This window comes from Juglans regia, chromosome 10 (genome assembly GCF_001411555.2).
Source record: "Juglans regia cultivar Chandler chromosome 10, Walnut 2.0, whole genome shotgun sequence".
Taxonomy (NCBI): Eukaryota; Viridiplantae; Streptophyta; class Magnoliopsida; order Fagales; family Juglandaceae; genus Juglans; species Juglans regia.
In genome coordinates this window covers 19,304,974-19,324,105 of record NC_049910.1, presented here as the reverse complement: position 1 = coordinate 19,324,105, position 19,132 = coordinate 19,304,974, and the positions used below count along the sequence as shown (strand labels likewise).

General features: G+C 35.8%; 1 protein-coding gene across 1 annotated transcript; it reads right to left on the bottom strand.

Annotated features, from left to right (window-relative positions):
• Positions 1–11,837: 11,837 nt before the first annotated feature.
• LOC108996647 (60S ribosomal protein L11-like) lies at positions 11,838–15,696 on the bottom strand. Its single transcript, XM_018972657.2, has 5 exons — positions 15,517–15,696; positions 15,296–15,403; positions 15,104–15,146; positions 14,029–14,224; positions 11,838–12,331 (listed from the first exon to the last, which is right to left on the bottom strand). The coding sequence occupies exons 1-5, from the start codon at positions 15,517–15,519 to the stop codon at positions 12,136–12,138; spliced, it is 546 nt and encodes a 181-aa protein (XP_018828202.1). The 5' UTR covers positions 15,520–15,696; the 3' UTR covers positions 11,838–12,135.
• Between the last annotated feature and the right edge of the window lie 3,436 nt (positions 15,697–19,132).

The window sequence follows — 19,132 nt, the reverse complement described above, 5'->3', positions numbered from 1 at the left end:
AGAGCTTAAAGTTAGGAGCCCCATAGATCAAAGGGCTCGAAACCACAATCACGGAATAAGATAACCCCGAAGAATTGGAGATGAGGCTCGCAATTGGACATAAATATCCCTAGTAAGATAACTCCTATAAAACAGGAGATATCTTCTCCAATTAATAAGGGATCATGAAAGATAAGCACACAGGACTTGTGATCAGAGTTAATCATCATCACGCCACATCCTTCTATAAATAACTCGGTAGAGGTAACAAATAGTTTCATCTTCATATTATATATATACACTTATTCTTATATTGTCACTAACTTAAGCATTAGAGTTTACACAGGGCGACAAGAGCCTTCTCTTCATTGCTGTAGAGTCATCCATATGATTGGTGGTGTGAAACATGTCCTTTACAAGTACCTTCTAGCCATATACGGTTTAGTAACCTGAGTGACCATCTATTTCTATCCAAGTTTGTAAGATGGATAAAGGTATACTGGACCATAATTGTTGGTGGCCATTTGATAAATAATTGGTTTTAACGTAGATTATGATGGCGAAGTTCAGGTATCAAAACTCCAAATAAATCCAACTACCCTCTTTTTGGATTCGCTTATGTGATCACGTTCTTGGTGTTATGCATGCAAAATTTGTTCAAAACAATTGGTGGAAACTATGGGCAACGTTGAAGGATATGGATGAAGATAACTCTCTGGTTGGGGGGAATTTTCAATAATCGATGTACAACTAGATGTAATGAAACCTCTTGGGTAAGAAGAACTTAACATGAAGTGACTAGGGAGTCTGGGTCTAGTTTAAGTATGAACAACTTTTTAACTTTTGTTACTGTTATGGGTGCATTGGACATGCATGTTGATTGTGATTATGTTTTTTATTTGATAGAACGATTCTCTTATGGCTCATGGATGAGGGCTAAATGATTACCTTTCCCTAAGAGGAGATAACTGAAGGGAACCAAAATAGGCCTAGTCTTAAAGATCTTTTCCAAGTTCCAGATTGGTCAATCACAAGATCAAGAGCCAAGAAGATCAATAAGGCGATACAATCCACTTGGAACGAGTCTAGCAAGAGCCCAACTTGTTTAATTAATTTAAATGACTTATTTTATTAGTTTATAATAATAAAATTTATTATGAGAAAGACTTAAGGGGGACACCTATTCAAGGGCAAGTTGGAAAAATTATTATTTCTTATAAACTAGGATTTTTGGGAAGGCCTTGTATTTTGACCAAGGGCTTATTTGGAAAGTTACATTTTAGGAACTAGGGTTTCATGAGGTTACTGTAGCCGAGTTACTGTAGCGCATACTGTAGCCGTGGCACTGTTCACTCAGGGGTATTTTTGAAAGATTGGGCATTATTTTGGCTAGGGTTCTAATTAGGTTTTTGTTTAAATACTCTTTGTTGCCTCATGTTAAGAAGTTTATGAAATTTGATGAATTTATTCATTGTGAGTTGAGTTTTACTCCTCTTGTTCTTAATTGAACTTTTGAACTTATCAAAGGTAAATCACAACATTTGTGGCATTCCTCCTTTGTAATCTGGGTTCTTGAGATGGGTTTTTCAACGGGTCTAGATTTTAATATAATCTAGGTTCTTGAAACGAGTTCTCATTAGGTCTAGGTTCTCCATCCATTGACTTGATTTTGCCTTTCTTGGAGAGTTTTCAAATTAATTGTGGGTTCAAGGAATTTCATTCCCGCAATTTCATATCATTGATAACAATTGTAGTTCATGTGAAAAAATACGTAGTTATTTATGAAGAAGACAATAACCAACATCAGTTAGTTTTCAAACGAGGCTAAACTATAGGAGAAGTTATGGACTTGGGAATCGGATGATGGGCCCTTATCACAACTGATACAAAGCCCAATGCAACGGGCTTTGAGTTGGATCCTAACCAACCTATGGTGAACATTATTAAGAATAAGAACAGTTTATTTTCACACAAGTCCAATCTCGAAAGGTTGCACATGGAAGAGATAACAATACATTCTCCTTCGGTGGATGCTCCTATGACATTCTACATGTGATCGGTGCAAAATTGTAAGTGCACAGTATCGTAATTTTTTAATGAAGTGATAAGAAGAGTATCGTCTTCAGGAATTGGTAACTTACTTTGGATAAATACTGAAATTATACTAATTTTGACTTTATTTAGAAAAGTCACTAAGATTTTTGTAATTTCAAATTAAAATAAAATTAATTCAAAGAAAATACTTAATGGAAAATAGAGATGTTGTTCGAAGATCAAATCAATGAGAAACAAAACTTCTAGGAAACCGATTTCACCTAATTTCTCACTATGCTTTACTCATATAACTAATTAAATTTAATTCTCTCTGTTTGTTAGCAAATCTCCACAAACATCCAAAAGCCTCTTTCGATAGTCAATTGAAAATTATTCTTGTTCATCATTTTACACAAGAGTATGCAAATTAATAAAGCAAGAAAGCAATAGACCAATGATTTTAATACTACATAGGTCCATACAAGTCTTTCGATCTCTATATTTACCTATGTCGAAATATCCAAGATCTATCCTCTAACACCCTCTTTCGACAGCAAATTACAAGATTAAAATCATTTAATTAATAGCCAGTTAATTAGAAGTAATAAGCTCAGAATAAATCAGACAAACATAGAAGAGAATTTCTTCAAATAAGCATAGAAAAGCAATCATAGATCGGAACTAGATTACATTATTTTCTCATAATAAAGAAAATTTAGTTCATGCTAAAAATTAAATTTAACATAAATGAATTCACTATAATTTTTATGAGAAGAATGGAAAAAAAATGAATACTGGAGAAATACTCCTCTCAATTCGTTCCTCAGTCGCATCATCAAAGAAGGAAAGAGAGCTCGCAGCCTCTTCCAACCAAAAAAAAAAAAAAAAACCCTCTTCGTCCGTGCGTGTAAATTGAGCTTGCATCAGCGTGCAAAAACCAAATTGAATTTTGAATCCCCTCCAATCTGTTCCAGCTTGCACAAGATAAAGCAAATCTTCCTAAGGACCAAGTCAAACCAAAAGACTCCAAGCTTGTGTCTCGCACGTCCCTCATCTTGCCGCATCATGCATCTTTATCCCAAATCAAAATATGGGCCCCGCGTGAACTCTTAACCAAGCCAAAATAATGTGTTGCGTATAGTGTTTAAAAGCACAAATGCCATGCTAAAACTCCTTCAAATATTTTTATCCGTAAAAACCAAGAAGCACCTACTTTGCATGCCAGCTTCTAAAGCTAAAATGAAATCTTCCCTTAGTCCCGCTCATCCAAGGTCCAATCACTCTAGCTGATTCACGTCTCTTTTATTCAAATAAATTTTCATTTAAATCTGAGAGTCCTTAGATGATAAGCTTTTAAAATTTAGATCGTCTTTTTCTTCAAATCTGAAATAAAATTTAATGACAATAATGAAGTCTAAAATTAACAAAAATAAATAAAATTAGACTAAAATTTAAAGTTAAGAAGTGATAAAATTTAAGAAATTATGTAAGTCATCAAACACCCCCAAACTTAAAACTTTGTTTGTCCTCAAACAAAAATAAAATAAAATAAAAGACCACTATAGACTATCAACTAGATCCCATATAGAAGTTTTATCATTCACCAAGCCATGATCTGAATGCAAATTTCATCACTAGTATCTTACTCTTTTAACATCAAGGATAGCAGAAAAATCAATAAAAAATTTAGCAATTAGTCAAGCAAGAGTAAAACGTTTATTTCAACCTAAAGCTAAGACCCTGAGTTTGTGTGTGAAATAGTCAATTCAACTCCAAACCACCTGCAAATTCAGATAAAAGTAGAACAACTGAAACCAAAAGAATTCTCTCCAAACTTAACCCCATAAGTCCAATTTTCAGAAATCTTCTCCACTAATGTAGTCAAACACCAAAATCAGAGATCAAAATGTGTAACACCCCGTATTTTAGTGTATTTTTACTGAAGGAATTATTTTTATGGATTCAAAAATTTATTCTCTTATTTTAAAATTATTGGATTTTTAATTGGATCATTTTTATGATTTTTAGTTTACGAAAATTATTATTGAAGTGCTTTCTTTAAATTAATTATTGTTATGTGTTTAAATTTCTTCTCGAATTAAATTAACTTATTATTGGGATTAATTATTTATTTTCACGTTAATCACTGCGTTTGAAATATTTTATTTCACTAGCTGTTTTAAAATCGTTTCCGTTGGATCATTTTTGTTACCCAATATGTGAGGATTAGACCTCATTTCTTTCCCTACATTTTTCTTTTTCTTTTTTTCTTTTTCTTTCCTTTTCTTTTCTTCTTCTTTCTTTTCTTTTTCTTTCTTTTTCTTTCCGTTCCTTCTCTCCCCCAGCCCGCCGCTGTGCCCCAGCGGTGGTCGACACCGCCCGGCTCCTCCGCTCCCCCACCCACCGGCGACCTCCCCTTCCAGTTTCCAGCCCCTAGCTCGCCAGCATTCTCCTCCACGCACGGCTTGAAGCCGCGATGTTCCTTGCGCTCGCGCGCCACCACCGGCCACCATTTATTCACCACTTCATCCCCGACCCCTTAGCAACCCAATGGACCCAACCCCAGCTCCGTTCTGCCACCGGTGAAGCTCCACCATCTACATTTCCGTTTTGGGTATTTTTGGCCTTAAACCACTCTTTGCGCCGCCACCCACGGCTAACCACCACAACCACTAGCTTCACCGACCTCCCTAGGCCCTACTCTATCAAATTTGGGTCTTCGTTTGTCACCGTTGAAAAGTGGGTCTTTGAGACCCACGGCCATAGTGTATTTTACACTGTTGCGTTGCTCAGACGTCACCTCTTGCAACTTCGTGATCCTTCGGAAATTGCTATATTGCACTGTAAGTATTTCTTCAAAGAACTTTCGTAATTTAAATGTATTTTTGCACTAACTCATTTCACTGTATTTGTTTGACATGCTGGACTGAGTCCGAGGAGTTCGGGGGTTGGATGGATTTGTGATTGGAGTTCTTTGGTTGGTTTGATTGAATTGGTTATTGGTTATTGATGGTTATGGATCAGTGTTGGTACATGTACATCTCATTATTTCATGCACATTCATGTTTGTAAAAAAAACTAGGTTTTCATGTATTGCATTCATGTTCATGCATGATTTGGAAAAATTGTGATTTCATGTGAAATTGGATTGTGGGTGCTTGTGTATCACGACCCCAAGTCGAGATGGGGTATTATCTCGGTGGAGCTCCTCTGGTTACTCGGGAGCAGAATATACTGAGTAACATCCCCTGGATTGTCGCCGGGCGACAATGGGATCAGACGAGATGGTCTCGTGCCGACTCCGTGGTCTTTCTGCTGGTGGGGATTAGTGGATGTCTGGCCACGTACACGCTGGACGCGGAACTGGGCATCTCTCGTTGCGTAGTGTGGGTGCTTGGCCATGTACGCGTCGGGCACGGAACTGAGCACCGCTACGAAGCCAGGACTTGCGGATGGTCCATAGGGGAGGCCATGGTGCATATGGAATTAATGAACTATTTTCTGGGAAAATAGTGTGAGTTGGATTTCTGTGTAAAATATTTTCTAGAAAAATGTTTTATGAATATTTTGGGCCAAAATGAGATTTTTACGTGTGTTGAAAATAATCATTTTCGGAGAAAATGATGTGTTGAGAAAAAATGCATATTTCTTCATGTGCATGCATGTTAGTTGCGTTTAATGCATTTTATATTACGTGGTTATTTTGGGTTATACTTACCTGCGATATCATTTTGTGGTAACGCAGATTTTGATGCAGATAAGGAGGAGGAGGGCGAGCCTGAGGAGACGACTCCGCCCGAGGAGTGATCTGGGATCACTCGCTTAGTTATTTGAAATTATTGTATTATATTTTATTATGGATGACTGTATAACTACTACTTAAATTTTACTGATGTTTTGATTGTAAATAAATTCTGGTACTTAGTTGACTATCTGCTGCGTTATTTTTTTTTTGTACACCGTTGCATGTACACACACTGGCACTTCGTTGAGATGTGTGACCGTGTTTTCACCATCCTGGCGTCTCGATCCCCATGTTTTTATATAAGGGGGATTGGGGGCGCCAAAGGTGGTATCAGAGCAGTTCGGCTCTGGGTAAAACCATATGTCCCTTAGGGGTACCAGAATCTATTTTCTATTTTAAAAATAATTTTTAAAGGTTGTAAGTTAAATTGTTTATTTTATATTATGAGTTTATGATTATTTTATTTTGTGTTAACTGAACGTATTTATGTTATTATATTTTTATTATGTTGCTTTTGGATCGTGTTTGAATTGTCCGAGATTTAAGCAGGGTTGAGGATTGCTCTTAACATGAAAATGGTGAGGTACTAGAAATTTTTCTAAGTTGTAATTGAAATTGTTTAATTTAGAGTATGGTTTTATTGGCTTTATTTATTTTATTGTATAATAATTTTGTTGTTTATTTATTTTATTGTATAATAATTTTGTTGTTTATTTATTTTATTGTATGTCATTTTATTTTATTTGTTTTATTTTATGGCGGATTATTTTATTGTTTTAATTACTTCATTGGTTTTATGCATTTTTTCGTATGTTATTTTATTTATGAAATTTTATTTTATTTTGTTTTGTTCGAAATTGAAAGGCGGGTTAAGGGTTATGCTATGACAAGAAGATGGTACGACTGAGAAGGCCATTGTTAGGCTTAAACATTTGGTGTAGTAGGCCTGAACTCTTGGTGATTGGTTGTTTTAATATCGAGGCTCGAACATTAGGGTCTAGGTGAACTCTTTGGATTAGGTACTCAAGTTGCTGCTAAGGAGGGGAATAGTTTTTAAGTGCTTAGAATAATTGAGGTTTTAGGTTCTGTAGAATTTATGTAGTGAGTCTATGGGTAGGAGGTTGTAAGTTCAACGAATGTCAATGTTAGATTTATGAAAAGTTCATCTAAGGTTTGTGGCCCCATAGTTTTTAGGAAATAAGTTAATGACATTTAAGCTGGTAGGTTCAACAAGCAATTAAGGGATTACTTAGATTAGAAGTTTTTTATCTTGCCAACCTTGATAAGCAATCTGATAACATTTGGGGTTTTAGAATTTACAAGTTTTATAAGGCGAATGTTTTAGATTTAAGATCATCGATCTTGAGGATTTCAGGAAATGATTTTTATCTGGGTTAAGGTTTTAGAATTGCAGAGTTGAAGGGCTGAATTAAAATAGGATTGATGAGAGTTGAGTTACTGATATGAGAATTTTTTTCAGGCGAGAATTTTCTTGGAGATGGAAGGTAATGATCTAGTTTGTTTATTTTCTGGGGATTGAAGATGTTGATCTAGTTGGTTAAATAATTATTTTTAGCTTGGTGTTACAGTGACATGTTAATGATTTAATCCATATTAAATTTTAAGGAAAATAGATGGTGCGGATTTAGGAAATGATTTTTGCTGATTTCGAGGATATAGGTCTAGTGATGGAAATGGTAAGGATGATCACTTGCACGTTTGGAGGATTATTGGTTTTGGCTGAGGTGCATGAGATTGATGCGTAGAAATGGTGTGTGTTCGCATTTCGGAAGGTATAGGTCATAGTCTTATTTTAGTTTGGAGAAAGTGACTTTGGTGAGTGTTGAAGATGAGTCGACACAATAGTACTAATTCAAGAGACCTTGGCTTAGAATTTTTGGTGAGTTGATCGAAGTGGGTAGTTGAATGGGTTACTTAATGGAATCATGGTTGACAATAGTTATTGTGATTATTTTCAGGAATTAATTATGACTTGAGGTTACTTAGGTATTTCATTTTTATTTTATTTTTTATCTTGAGGCTATACTTACCTTTAGAGATTGAGCATCCATTTGGTTAAATTACGGACATTGTTATTTAACTTGAAGAGAGATTGATGGGTCGCCGTGTATAGTGTATGATGAGTTCTTGGAAGTTGAAGTTTAGGCATTAGCAGTGAGTATTATAATCAGGTATGTGAGTTAATAAATCCTTAAGATTCATGGGTGTTGTGCAATGGCTTTTGGTAGATTGAATATTTAAGCAGTATGGCTTGCATTGAGGTTTAAATAGTGAAATGCTATTGAAGGAACTAGTCGTGTTAATGCTAGCTTATAGGAGTAGAAATAGGTGGGCGAGTTACCAAGAAGGTTTTGATAATGTTTTGGTGTAGTCAATGGTGGTTCGTAGTGAGTTTAGTCACCGCTAGATTAGATGTTCAGAATGTAGGTGATGAGCTTTGGGGTTTAGGTTGTCAGGTAGAAGTTTATAGGCGCTCTTATTGGTTGGTTGGGTTGGAATCGAGCCTTTTAAGGTATGCTCCTTATTGTAGGTGAGATGGATGTATTTTGGGTTGATGTTGCTTATTTTCAATTTGGGATGCTGAGGTTGGTAGATATTGGTTTTCTGTCAATGATCATGAATGTATTTTATGGAATTTGATTTTGATCAAGGCAGCAGGAGTTAATTGAGGAATTTGAGTTATAACTCGTGGTTTTGGGAGAGAGACTATTTTTCTACCAAATTGTGATAAGAGTTTTGGTTAGTAGGAATGGAGCCACCTTGTACTCGATGGTGTTAGTTTTATGAGGACATAAGTTTTATGCATGTGGCAAATATCAGAGTGCGCAGCAGAAGCGTGGTATTTTTGTTGTAGTCAGGAGTTCAAATTGCGTTGATTTTGAGGAATTAGTGGTGACTTGAATTTTGAGAAGATACTTGTAATTGGAGATTAATCATTTGGTTGTGCAAAATCTGTTACTGATGGTTAACATTGGAAGTGGCTATTAGGTTACCAAAAGTAGAATTCAATGGAGGTTTAGAAATTGTAGCATAGGAGTTGATTGAGGTTGGCACATAGTATTGTAAAGGCTATTGATCATTGGAATTTACTGGATGTTGTATTAAGGTTCTCAAGGAAATGAGATTTTGGATAGCAGTCACTCTAGGAATACTGGTCGTGATGTGTCATTGGGGGACTAAAATGAGTATGTTGGATAATGCCATGTTCATTGAGGAATGTGTCACGTGCCGTCAAGTTAAGGCTGAGCATCAAGGTAGACCTCAACCTCTCCCTATTCCTGAGTGGAAGTGGGGTGATATTTCTATGGATTTTGTTGTGGGTTTGCCGAGGACTCCTAGTGGGAAGAACTCAATTTGGGTGATTGTTGATCGGTTGATCAAGAGTGCTCATTTCTTGCCCATTAATAATACTGACTCTTTGGGTAAGTTGACTCGGTTGATCAAGAGTGCTCATTTCTTGCCCATTAATAATACTGACTCTTTGGGTAAGTTGACTCGGTTATATGGCAAGGAGATAATGCGTTTGCATGGAGTACCCAAGAGTATCGTGTTGGATCGGGACCCGCGGTTTACGTCCCAATTTTGGAAGAGTTTGCAGGCAGCCTTAGGCACTAAGTTGAAGTTTAGTACTGCGTATCACCCTCAAACAGACGGTTAATCAGAGCATACTATTCAAGCTCTTGAGGTTATGTTGCGGTCTTGTGTCATGGAAATTCATGGAAGTTGGGAGAATCATCTGCTGCTATTTGAGTTTGCTTATAATGACAATTTTCATTCCTCCATTCAGATGGCCCCATATGAAGTTTGGTATGGAAGGAAGTGTAGATCGCCCTTGTGTTGGGATGAAGTTGGCAAGAGCAAATTGTTTGGGCCTGAGATAATTCAAGAAATGAATGATCAAGTTCAGTTTATAAGGACTAAAATGGTGGAAGCGCAAAGTCGCCATAAGAGTTATGCAGATACGAGAAGAAAAGACTTATCCTTTGAAGTAGGTGACTGGGTTTATTTCAAAGTCTCTCCTATGAAAGGCGTTAAGCGCTTTGGTAAGAAAGGAAAACTTAACCCAAGATCTGTTGACCCTTTTTCAGATCATAGAGAAGATTGGGCTTGTTGCTTATAGAGTGGCCTTACCGGACTATTTTGGCGGTATGTTCTTAAGTCTGCTCTTAGTTGAATCTTATTCCTGTCTTAGTTTTAATGTTGACCTTGCCAATTTCGAGGACGAAATTTTATTTAAGGGGGGGAGAATGTAACACCCCGTATTTTAGTGTATTTTTACTGAAGGAATTATTTTTATGGATTCAAAAATTTATTCTCTTATTTTAAAATTATTGGATTTTTAATTAGATTATTTTTATTATTTTTAGTTTACGAAAATTATTTTTGAAGTGCTTTCTTTAAATTAATTATTGTTATGTGTTTAAAGAAAGATTGGTGCATGTGCTTTAACATTCTTAGCAGCATGTGGTTAAAGTATTTATCGATAAAAAAAAAAAAAAAAAAACTTAGCAGCATACACAATGATCTTATTTGAAAGTTTGAGAACTATCCAATTGCCGTGTGGAACCAATTGAAAATTGCTATGGAGAGACATTAACTACTAGGTTCCGTGCTCTTACTTCAAGATTTGAGCAGTATGTTATAGATCCAAAAACCATGACTGAGCATTTCATATCGATATTTGCCTTGGTTCATGATCTAAATGATGATGACAATATTCTCACTAATGAATTGCAAATTACCGCTGTGATACGATTTTTGCTCAAGTCAACATGGAGACAAATGAATATCGTTTTGACACAGTGAGAATATCAAGACTTTTACTGATATATCTTGCCACTTGAAGGTAGAGATGAAGTGCACAGTAGTATTCTTCTTGTTGCCCAAGCTAGGAATCGCAAGATATTTAGGCCTAAGTATAATCAACATGAGAAACACGTTGGAGCAGAAAATAGTCTTGGGAGAAGAGATGAGAAGGTTGTAAAGCGCCGCAAAGGCAAACTTATTGGCAAGAACAAGTCCAAATGGAAGTGTTATAACTGTGGAAAATGAAACACTTTGCTCTTGAGTGCATTGAGACAAAGAATGTATCCACTAGACAATAGACATGACTCTCTTAATACATGTTTATTCACTCAATCACATAATGGATTGTAAACAATGGAGAAACCAAATATGTAGCTCAAGATTGAGTTGGGTTTGTAGTTATAGAAGAATTCTAGCTAACAAAAAGTATGTTACATTGGATAACACGGAAGTTAGTGCTTAAAGTTGACACCTACCAACTCAAAATACGTCTAAGGTGCTTAATACTTGATATATTTTATACATCTTGTTTTATATTTTCAATTATTTCTAATGTTAGAGCTTTGTTTTTACTTTTCACTTTGATGGTCCTTAGTTGGTCTTTTAGTTGGATGAGACATTGTATGCTTTCTTACTAATGATTTATTTATTGCGTTTAGATTATTCTTCATTTTCTTGTATAACTTAAAATAACGATGATGGTGTTTCTAATTCATTGAAATGATATGATAGACAAGCCTACATAAAAAAAAAAAGATAGAATTGGCTAGACTAGCTAGAAAAGGCTGATTGAGTTCTCTTGTTAATATAAGCCTACTTACATGCGAGCATTATTTAGGAAAGTCTTTCAACTCTTACAAAATTAACACTGAACACTTAATAATAATAATAATAATAATAATAATAATGTCTAAAACTTATAATTTAGTACCTCGCTAATTTTACCATTAAAAAATTAACGGCATAATTGACATGCATAATTCCCTGTCCCCCCCTATAATTTTTTTTTAATTGGCAGACAGATTACCTGATTGATCCATGGCAAACCTATATGGTCAGCCATAATAGTATCCTTAAAGCTCCACAATTACATAACATAATGGCTACGGGCTTGCAGAAAATTATGAAATAATGCTGAGGCACGTGCTTGATGCATTTCAAACATTCGTTATTATTGTTTAAGGTGACATTCGTAAATTGAGATCAAAGTTAAAAATTAAATAAAATATTGTTAAAATATTATTTTTTAATATTATTCTTGTTTTAAAATTTAAAAAAATTAAATTGTTTATTAAATTTTATGTAAAAAATTAAAAAATTTATAATAATGAGATGAGAGGACACACTGGCCAAACAGGGCCTAAATCTATCACCTGAGTTAGTAGTGCCGCTGAAAGCATATCGTGCAATAAATAAACAGATTCTGGCCCAGAAAACACATCGCAAGCTCTCCCAAAACTTCAAAGAAGATAACAGTATAGGACGCTGGTCTACCGTCTACATAACACCAGCGGTCCAGCCTCACTCAAAACTGTGGCAATGTTCCAGGCTTAAGTGATATTCTGAGACTTGTTTAGAATGACACCTTCATATTTGACCTGGAACCACTTCATGGCATCCTCCTTTGTGACCCTGTGCTGGATCCCAACACGAGACTTGCATCGGCGACGACGGCCAACACGGTAACCAGGGCGCTCCAAAACAACAAAGAAGTCCATTCCATAAATTCCAGTTGAAGGATCATACCTGAAAGAATATGATTATAAAAAAATAACAAAAATTGATTTATATGCCCGAAAACCAAATCTTGGTATCCTTCAAACATGGGACATCATGCACAATTCACAATATTGCAGCAAACTCGGAAAAATGGACAAATATACATGGAAAATGATAAACACACAACTCTTTTCACAATCATTTTCCCAACCATGTTTTAAGTCAAGGCCGTCATAAGTAAAATGAGGGCATTTTTGTAAACTAACTCATAAAACAATTATAGAAGTATCATCATTTTACAACAATATCCTCATTTTTACAACATGAATTTGAAAAAGGTTAAAATAAGGATTGTATGTTATCATTACTCAATATACATTGCAACATCAAATTGCCAAGGATTTTGAAATTTGCACCACAAACTGCTAAAGCGTACATATTTCACCCTCAAACTACTAAAATTGGCAATGGACAACTTGCGTTAAGATTTAAAAGGCAAGATTGTGCCATGTCACCTATTTTTCATCAATCTTAAAGGCTAGATTGGACAATGGTGCTGCTCGTAAATCTTAAGCAATTGGATGCTATAATATTTCCATTTGATAGTTGGGAGTGCAAAGTGCAAAATTACTGATACTTTGTGGGTGCAAGGCGTACTTCTCCAAAATAATTAAACAAGCAAGGCAATCGAAAGGTATGACACCATATACAGAATAAACAACAACATACTTGCATACATGGATACATGGATAAGCAATGTGATGATCCAAGGGAGTTTACATGATTTTTTTGTATCGATTTCGGTTTATTGATGGGTATCTTTCATGTACACATCTTGTATACTTGGATTGCACCTTTGGCACTTTTTAATTAAATTGTTATTACTTATCACAAAGTTAAAAAAAAAACATAACGGATAAACTTTTGTGAAGGGAAAGAATAAACCATACGCTACATCAATATAGAACTGATTAGTTATTTGACCATCCATCCCATTCCAAATCCAACCGAAAACCAATTCATGTCCCATCTAATCCTGATTGAAGCAATAATCATCCTGACAGTGTAAATCATGAGGTTGAATGCCATATTCTCTGCCATGTCATTTTGTTCTTGACAACCCTTCACATGCTACAACACCTTAAACGTAATAGGCAGTCACACAGCAAGATAGGTGACAGGGCTAGAGATCCACTTGGGCACCATCAATTTAATTACATCAATTATGGAGCACAATGATGCATTGAAAGAACTTTTTGGCAAGTATGATTCATCGAAAAAACCACAAGGAATTGCAAAATCGGTGCTTGAGCTTAGTTGAAAATTATAGACTCCTCTAAGAGCAGAGACTAAAAAGGAAAATTGCCTGCAATATGATAAATAAATTTTCTGATATTGCTGTTCATCTTTAAGACCACAGACAACAATCAATGGACAAACTTCATTTTTCTTTTCAAGCTTTCTCCCTATGTACTTGGGCTTTGCCCTATTCTCATGAATAAAATTTCTTGATTACTGATAAAAAAAAAAAAAAAAAATCTTTTCAAGCTTTTAATCAACAGCAAAATATTGAGAGAGGACCATTATGTAGTACCAAATCAAGTTAGCGTAAGCAATTTCCAAATCACAAAAATTCACTCCAAGTTGATAACAAACTAATAAATAGAAGTCCGACCTATTATAGAAAAGGGCATATCTCTAGTTTCAAGGGCATATTAGCTTACTTGATTCCCAGGTCAATGTGCTCCTGAATACCAAAGCCAAAACATCCAGTATCACTGAAGTTCCTCCTCAGCAACTCATATTCCTTCACCTTCAAACTGCTCTCCAAAAGCTGCATTGCCTTGTCACCCCTAACAGTGACATAGCATGCAATTTTTTCATTACGTCTAATACCAAAGGAACGCACAGTGTACCTTGCTGCCAATTGGTGTTTAGGAGGCAGGGAGAATAACTTTTCAGAACAGAATCAAGAAAAGATATCATAACCCACATACTTGGTTGCAGCTAGTAGAGTAGTAAAATGAAAAGTCATCACTTCATAAGTGTTATTATACATAACATTTTGAAGTTCTCTTGCACAAAAATATATCAATTCTCAAGTCCCACTATGTAATACTTCCAAACAGCAGTAGACACTTTCTAGTTCAAACAAAAACTTTAATACTCAAAATCTAGAAATTGTTTATGTTGCAAGAAAAGGGTCACAGAATACGCCATTTTTTCATATCATTTTTCCAAGTCTTTGACATCAAATTTTTGTGGCAATTGTTTGGCATTGAAAATGTTAAAGCAGTAGTTATTCTTTAGCAATATTTTCAACCAGAGTTTTATCTAGCTTAGGAAATATCAGATAGTAGTTATTCAGAAAACAACAATCACTACGATTCCAGATAAAATCAACAAAGAGAAAAAAACATGATAAAATCAAAACTCAGAACTATTTAATTTACTGTTTCGAGCTTCCAAAATTGGAAAGCCCAAATCCACTAAGACAAAGTTAGTCCCATTAAGCACCATTTACTCTATCCGTAATTTAACATTCTTGGATCATAACTAAAACTCTGATGAAAAAACTACGACAGATATTTTCCCGTTTACAGCCCTTTATAAGAAGCAAAAAAATACAACCACATTTGATTTCAGAGAGACCTGAAATAACAATAATACTAAAATTTATCATCCAAATCAAAGTATACAAATTTGAACCGTCTATATATTCCAGCGATAATCATTAAACCGTAATTTTGCACATACCAAACAACGACAAACCCATCCCCCACCCAAAAAAAAAATTACCTTTGGAGAAAACTGGATTTTGGCCACTGAGCTGCTCCAACACCTACATATGAACCAAACATGAGATCCCAAACAAAAAAAAACTAGAATTTATATATACAAGAATAGAGGTGGACAGCATGGGAATTACAAGGAACCGCGAACGAGGATACAAACGAAGACATGCAAAAATAAAAGACACAAGAAAAATACCTTGGCGGCCCTGGTGAGACGGTCACCGCTCTCACCGACAGAGATGTTGAGAACGAGCTTCTGTACTTTGATTTCCCTCATTGGATTACTCAGTTTCTTCTCCGAAGCCTGCTTTCGTTTTTCGTTTTTCATAGGAAACAAAAACAAAAAACAGAGTTAGAAATCAGCACAAAATTCAGAGACAGAGAATATTGGAAACAACTAGGTAGAGGGAGGGAGACCATTTGAGTATGTCGGAGGGGTGTCGGGGGGAGGACGGAGAAGGTCTGCTGCAGCCGAGAGGGTTTAGACTTTAGCGTGGGAAAGGAAGCCTAAAATGTAAGCTAGGGTTCTTCGTGCGCCTGTTTCATTTGGGTCTGAAAAAACCATTGCGGGCCGCCGCTCTGCTGATCTATCGTAATGGCATATGAACCGGGTTTTACGCGGATATAGAACACGTGGCAAAAAATAAAGAAAAATGTTACTATGCCGTTCTAACTTGTCCCCTAATTTTGATTGTTGATACATTTAATTTATTTTTTTACATTTTTTTTATTTACAGATTAAGAAAGTGATTATTAATATATTGTTATTTTTTTTTATATTTTTAAAATTTTTTTTAAAATATTAAAAGGATGAATAAAAAATTAAATTTTTTTTTTTTGGCCTATGGTTGTCACTAGGGGTGAAAACTGATGGTTTCGGCGAATCGATAACTACTACACATGGATAGAATTGGCCGAAACCGGCCAGTAAAGGAGGAGGAAACTGGAGTTGTTGGTTTTGGCGTGATCCCGGTTGATTGTAGATATCCCTTCAGCATCACGAATGGTGAGAAACTAAAAAATGGAGAATTGGACATGCGAATCATGATGAGAGAGAGATGGCTCGTGTGATGAGAGTGAGAGAACGATATGCGGCAGACGGTGGGGGGAGAGAGAGAGATGCGCCGCTGTGTAACACGTAAGAGAGGAGAGAGAGAGAGAGAGAGAGAGAGAAAATTGGGAGAAGAAGAAGAGAAGAGGCGGGGGGGATTAAACTTAAATTGAGCTGCATCGTTTCATTCTATTTTTTTTTTTCTAACCAGTATGTGTATAAGTGAAATGGCGTCGTTTTATTTAAAAAATATATAAAAAAAATTATAATTTATATAATCGGTCGGTTTAGCAGTCCAATCCATCTTCAAATCGGGATCGAACCGACCTACGACGATTTTGACATAATTCTATCACCGGCTGACCGATTCTACACCGATTTTGGTAGGTTCCATGCTCTGGCAACCGGTCTGAGGCAATTACAGTCAGTTTTAACGGTTTTTGTACACCCCTAGGCATCACCATAGCAACACTCAAAAATAAAATCTAAAGGTTAGAACACAGCAAAGTTAAGAAAAAACGAGTTTAACGCCATTTGAAGTGTTAGAGCATTAGGTCAACTAGCCAAACTATTAAAATACATAAAATAATTGGTTAGTAAAGGCTACACTAAGGTTTGAGTTGATCTTAACTTATCTCATCTAATCATTACAATTTTTTCAAGTTTTCACACAAAATATAATAAACAATTCAATTTTTTCTAATCTCAAAACAATAATAATATTAAAAAATAATATTTTATTTAACTTTCAAATCTTATCTTAACTTATATCATCTTAACTCACTATCCAAACCTAATCTAAATTAAACACACCAATAGGAAACTTGAAAAGAGTCTTCTGCTTCAACTTCTCCCATTCGTGAGGAAGAACTAGAGGTGAAGGTGTGGTTGTGTTTGAGAGGATTGAGAATAGACTGTGGACACAATTGGCAAATGTATGGAATAAGATCTCTTTGATTGAGGAAGAAAGTGTTGTCATAGAGATCCATCTAGGATATCATGATATATAGTTGATACGATCAGAAGCAAGGGATCAGAGAATTGCTTGGTGGGTTAAATTGAGACAGAATGAACTACTGGAAGAAAAGCCTTGCTCATTTAACCATGTTGTGTAACATCCCGATCCTATATCATTAGAGACAATTTCACGGATATTTTATTAGGTTTGATAATTAGGTTATTATTATTGTTATTATTATTATCAGATTTTACGTTTGCTATTTTTAATAGGATTATTATTTATATTATTGGATTAAGTGAAATATTTTTTTTATGGCATCCAAGCCCATGAAGTCAGGAATCAGTTTCCACGTTAGACTCGTTCCATTTTCGTCGGATGCACGTACGTCTTTTCTTCTTATTCATTAGGGTTTCATGGGTCTATATAGAGAACTCGTTCATTATAGACGTAAATGTCTTCAACCTAGAGTTAGGGTTGCCGCAGCCACTGCATGCAAATCATCTGCACGACAGCAATGGCCTCCTTCCCCAAACCTGGCCACCCACACGGCAACCACCATGCCTCCCTGTCCAGAAACCAGCCGCGACAACTCGACGCCACCACAGAAGACAGCAGACCATCCTCACGGCCAAGGCACGCCGCAACAGCAACGGACGTGGAGAAGCCTCTGCTTCTCTTCCACGGTAACGACCACACGGACTCACACGGACTCACCTCTGTCTAACACTCACGAAACAGAGCAAGCCCATGCCATAGCACCGGGCACCACTCAGTGAGACGCAGCAACCGGAAAGGCCACTAGTCGACGACGGAACCACCATCAACCACGGCGACTCCAAGCTGCCCAGATCACGCCGAAGCCACCACCGGCCACCATAGAATTCATCGGACGCACCTCTGTTTTGCACTTCCGAAACAGAGCAACCGAACCACTGTTTTGCCGGAGTCCACCCCAGAAGACATCGGAGCACCACCCACGGTGCCAGAAACCGCCGACCAGCTCTTCCCCATGGCATCTACTCCATCCCGGTTGGCCTTCGACCCTCAGCCACCCAGCTCTGTACGTGCGCCTCCCTCTCTCTCGGTTGCACTGCCGCATGGTTCTTTTCCTTCGGCGTCGCACCACCACAGTCGAGCCCCCAGTCGCGCCGCCGTGACCCCCGCCAGCAACCCAGAACCGCCGCACGTCAGCTTATCTCTCGGTGAGCCCTTGCTTCGCGCGCCTCTCTCTCCCGAGCTCTCTGTTTTTCTGCAGAACATATACATACGTATTTTGCTTTAGGTTTCAGTTTACTAAGTGTTAGTAGATGAAATTACAAGTATGCCCTTTCTAATATAGTATCTTGAAGCAGTGTTTTTAAGTATAATTATATTTATAACCTTACGTTTAAGTATAGGTTAATTATGAATATTGTTATGTCTTTTTAATTAAAGTTGAGTTTAATATTTCAAGTTGAGTTTAATTTTGTTAAGTAAATATATTAGTCAAATGCTCTTTTTATTAAGAAATTGTTTAAGGAATTTAAAATGTGTTTTGAAGTACATTATGAAGCCTATTATTTTAGTTAGTCTATTTAGTCGGATTTTAATAAAATTATTATGTTATATTTTAAAAATAAATTAAGGAATAAATTATGAGTGTTGAATAATATTATGATTAAGTCTATTTTTATTAAATCGAATGTTTCCACCAATTATTTTAGAATTATATATATATATATGTGTATATATATATATACAGTTAAATTATATTTGAAAGATTAGATATCATATTTCAGCAGTAAGAGTTGTTAATTTATTTTGAACAATTTATTAAATGATATTAATATACTAGATTTCTCATATTATTTAATAATTATGTTAATAAATGAAAGTTATTTTAAGAATTTAAGTTTTATGACGTATTTAAAATAGCTCAAGTATTTCTACTAAGTTTTAATATGTTATTTGTATTTAAGTAATTTAAATACTATGAATTATTGATTTTAGTGTTAAACAAATATTTGTTTGACTATCTTTTA

Bases quoted from the DNA above. Each gene is read 5' to 3' on its own strand.
- LOC108996647 (XM_018972657.2), bottom strand. The intron at 15,147-15,295 runs GTATTTTTCTTG...GTTCATATGTAG, and splicing joins GTCTCACCAGGGCCGCCAAG to GTGTTGGAGCAGCTCAGTGG. The intron at 14,225-15,103 runs GTAATTTTTTTT...ACCAATTGGCAG, and splicing joins AAATCCAGTTTTCTCCAAAG to CAAGGTACACTGTGCGTTCC.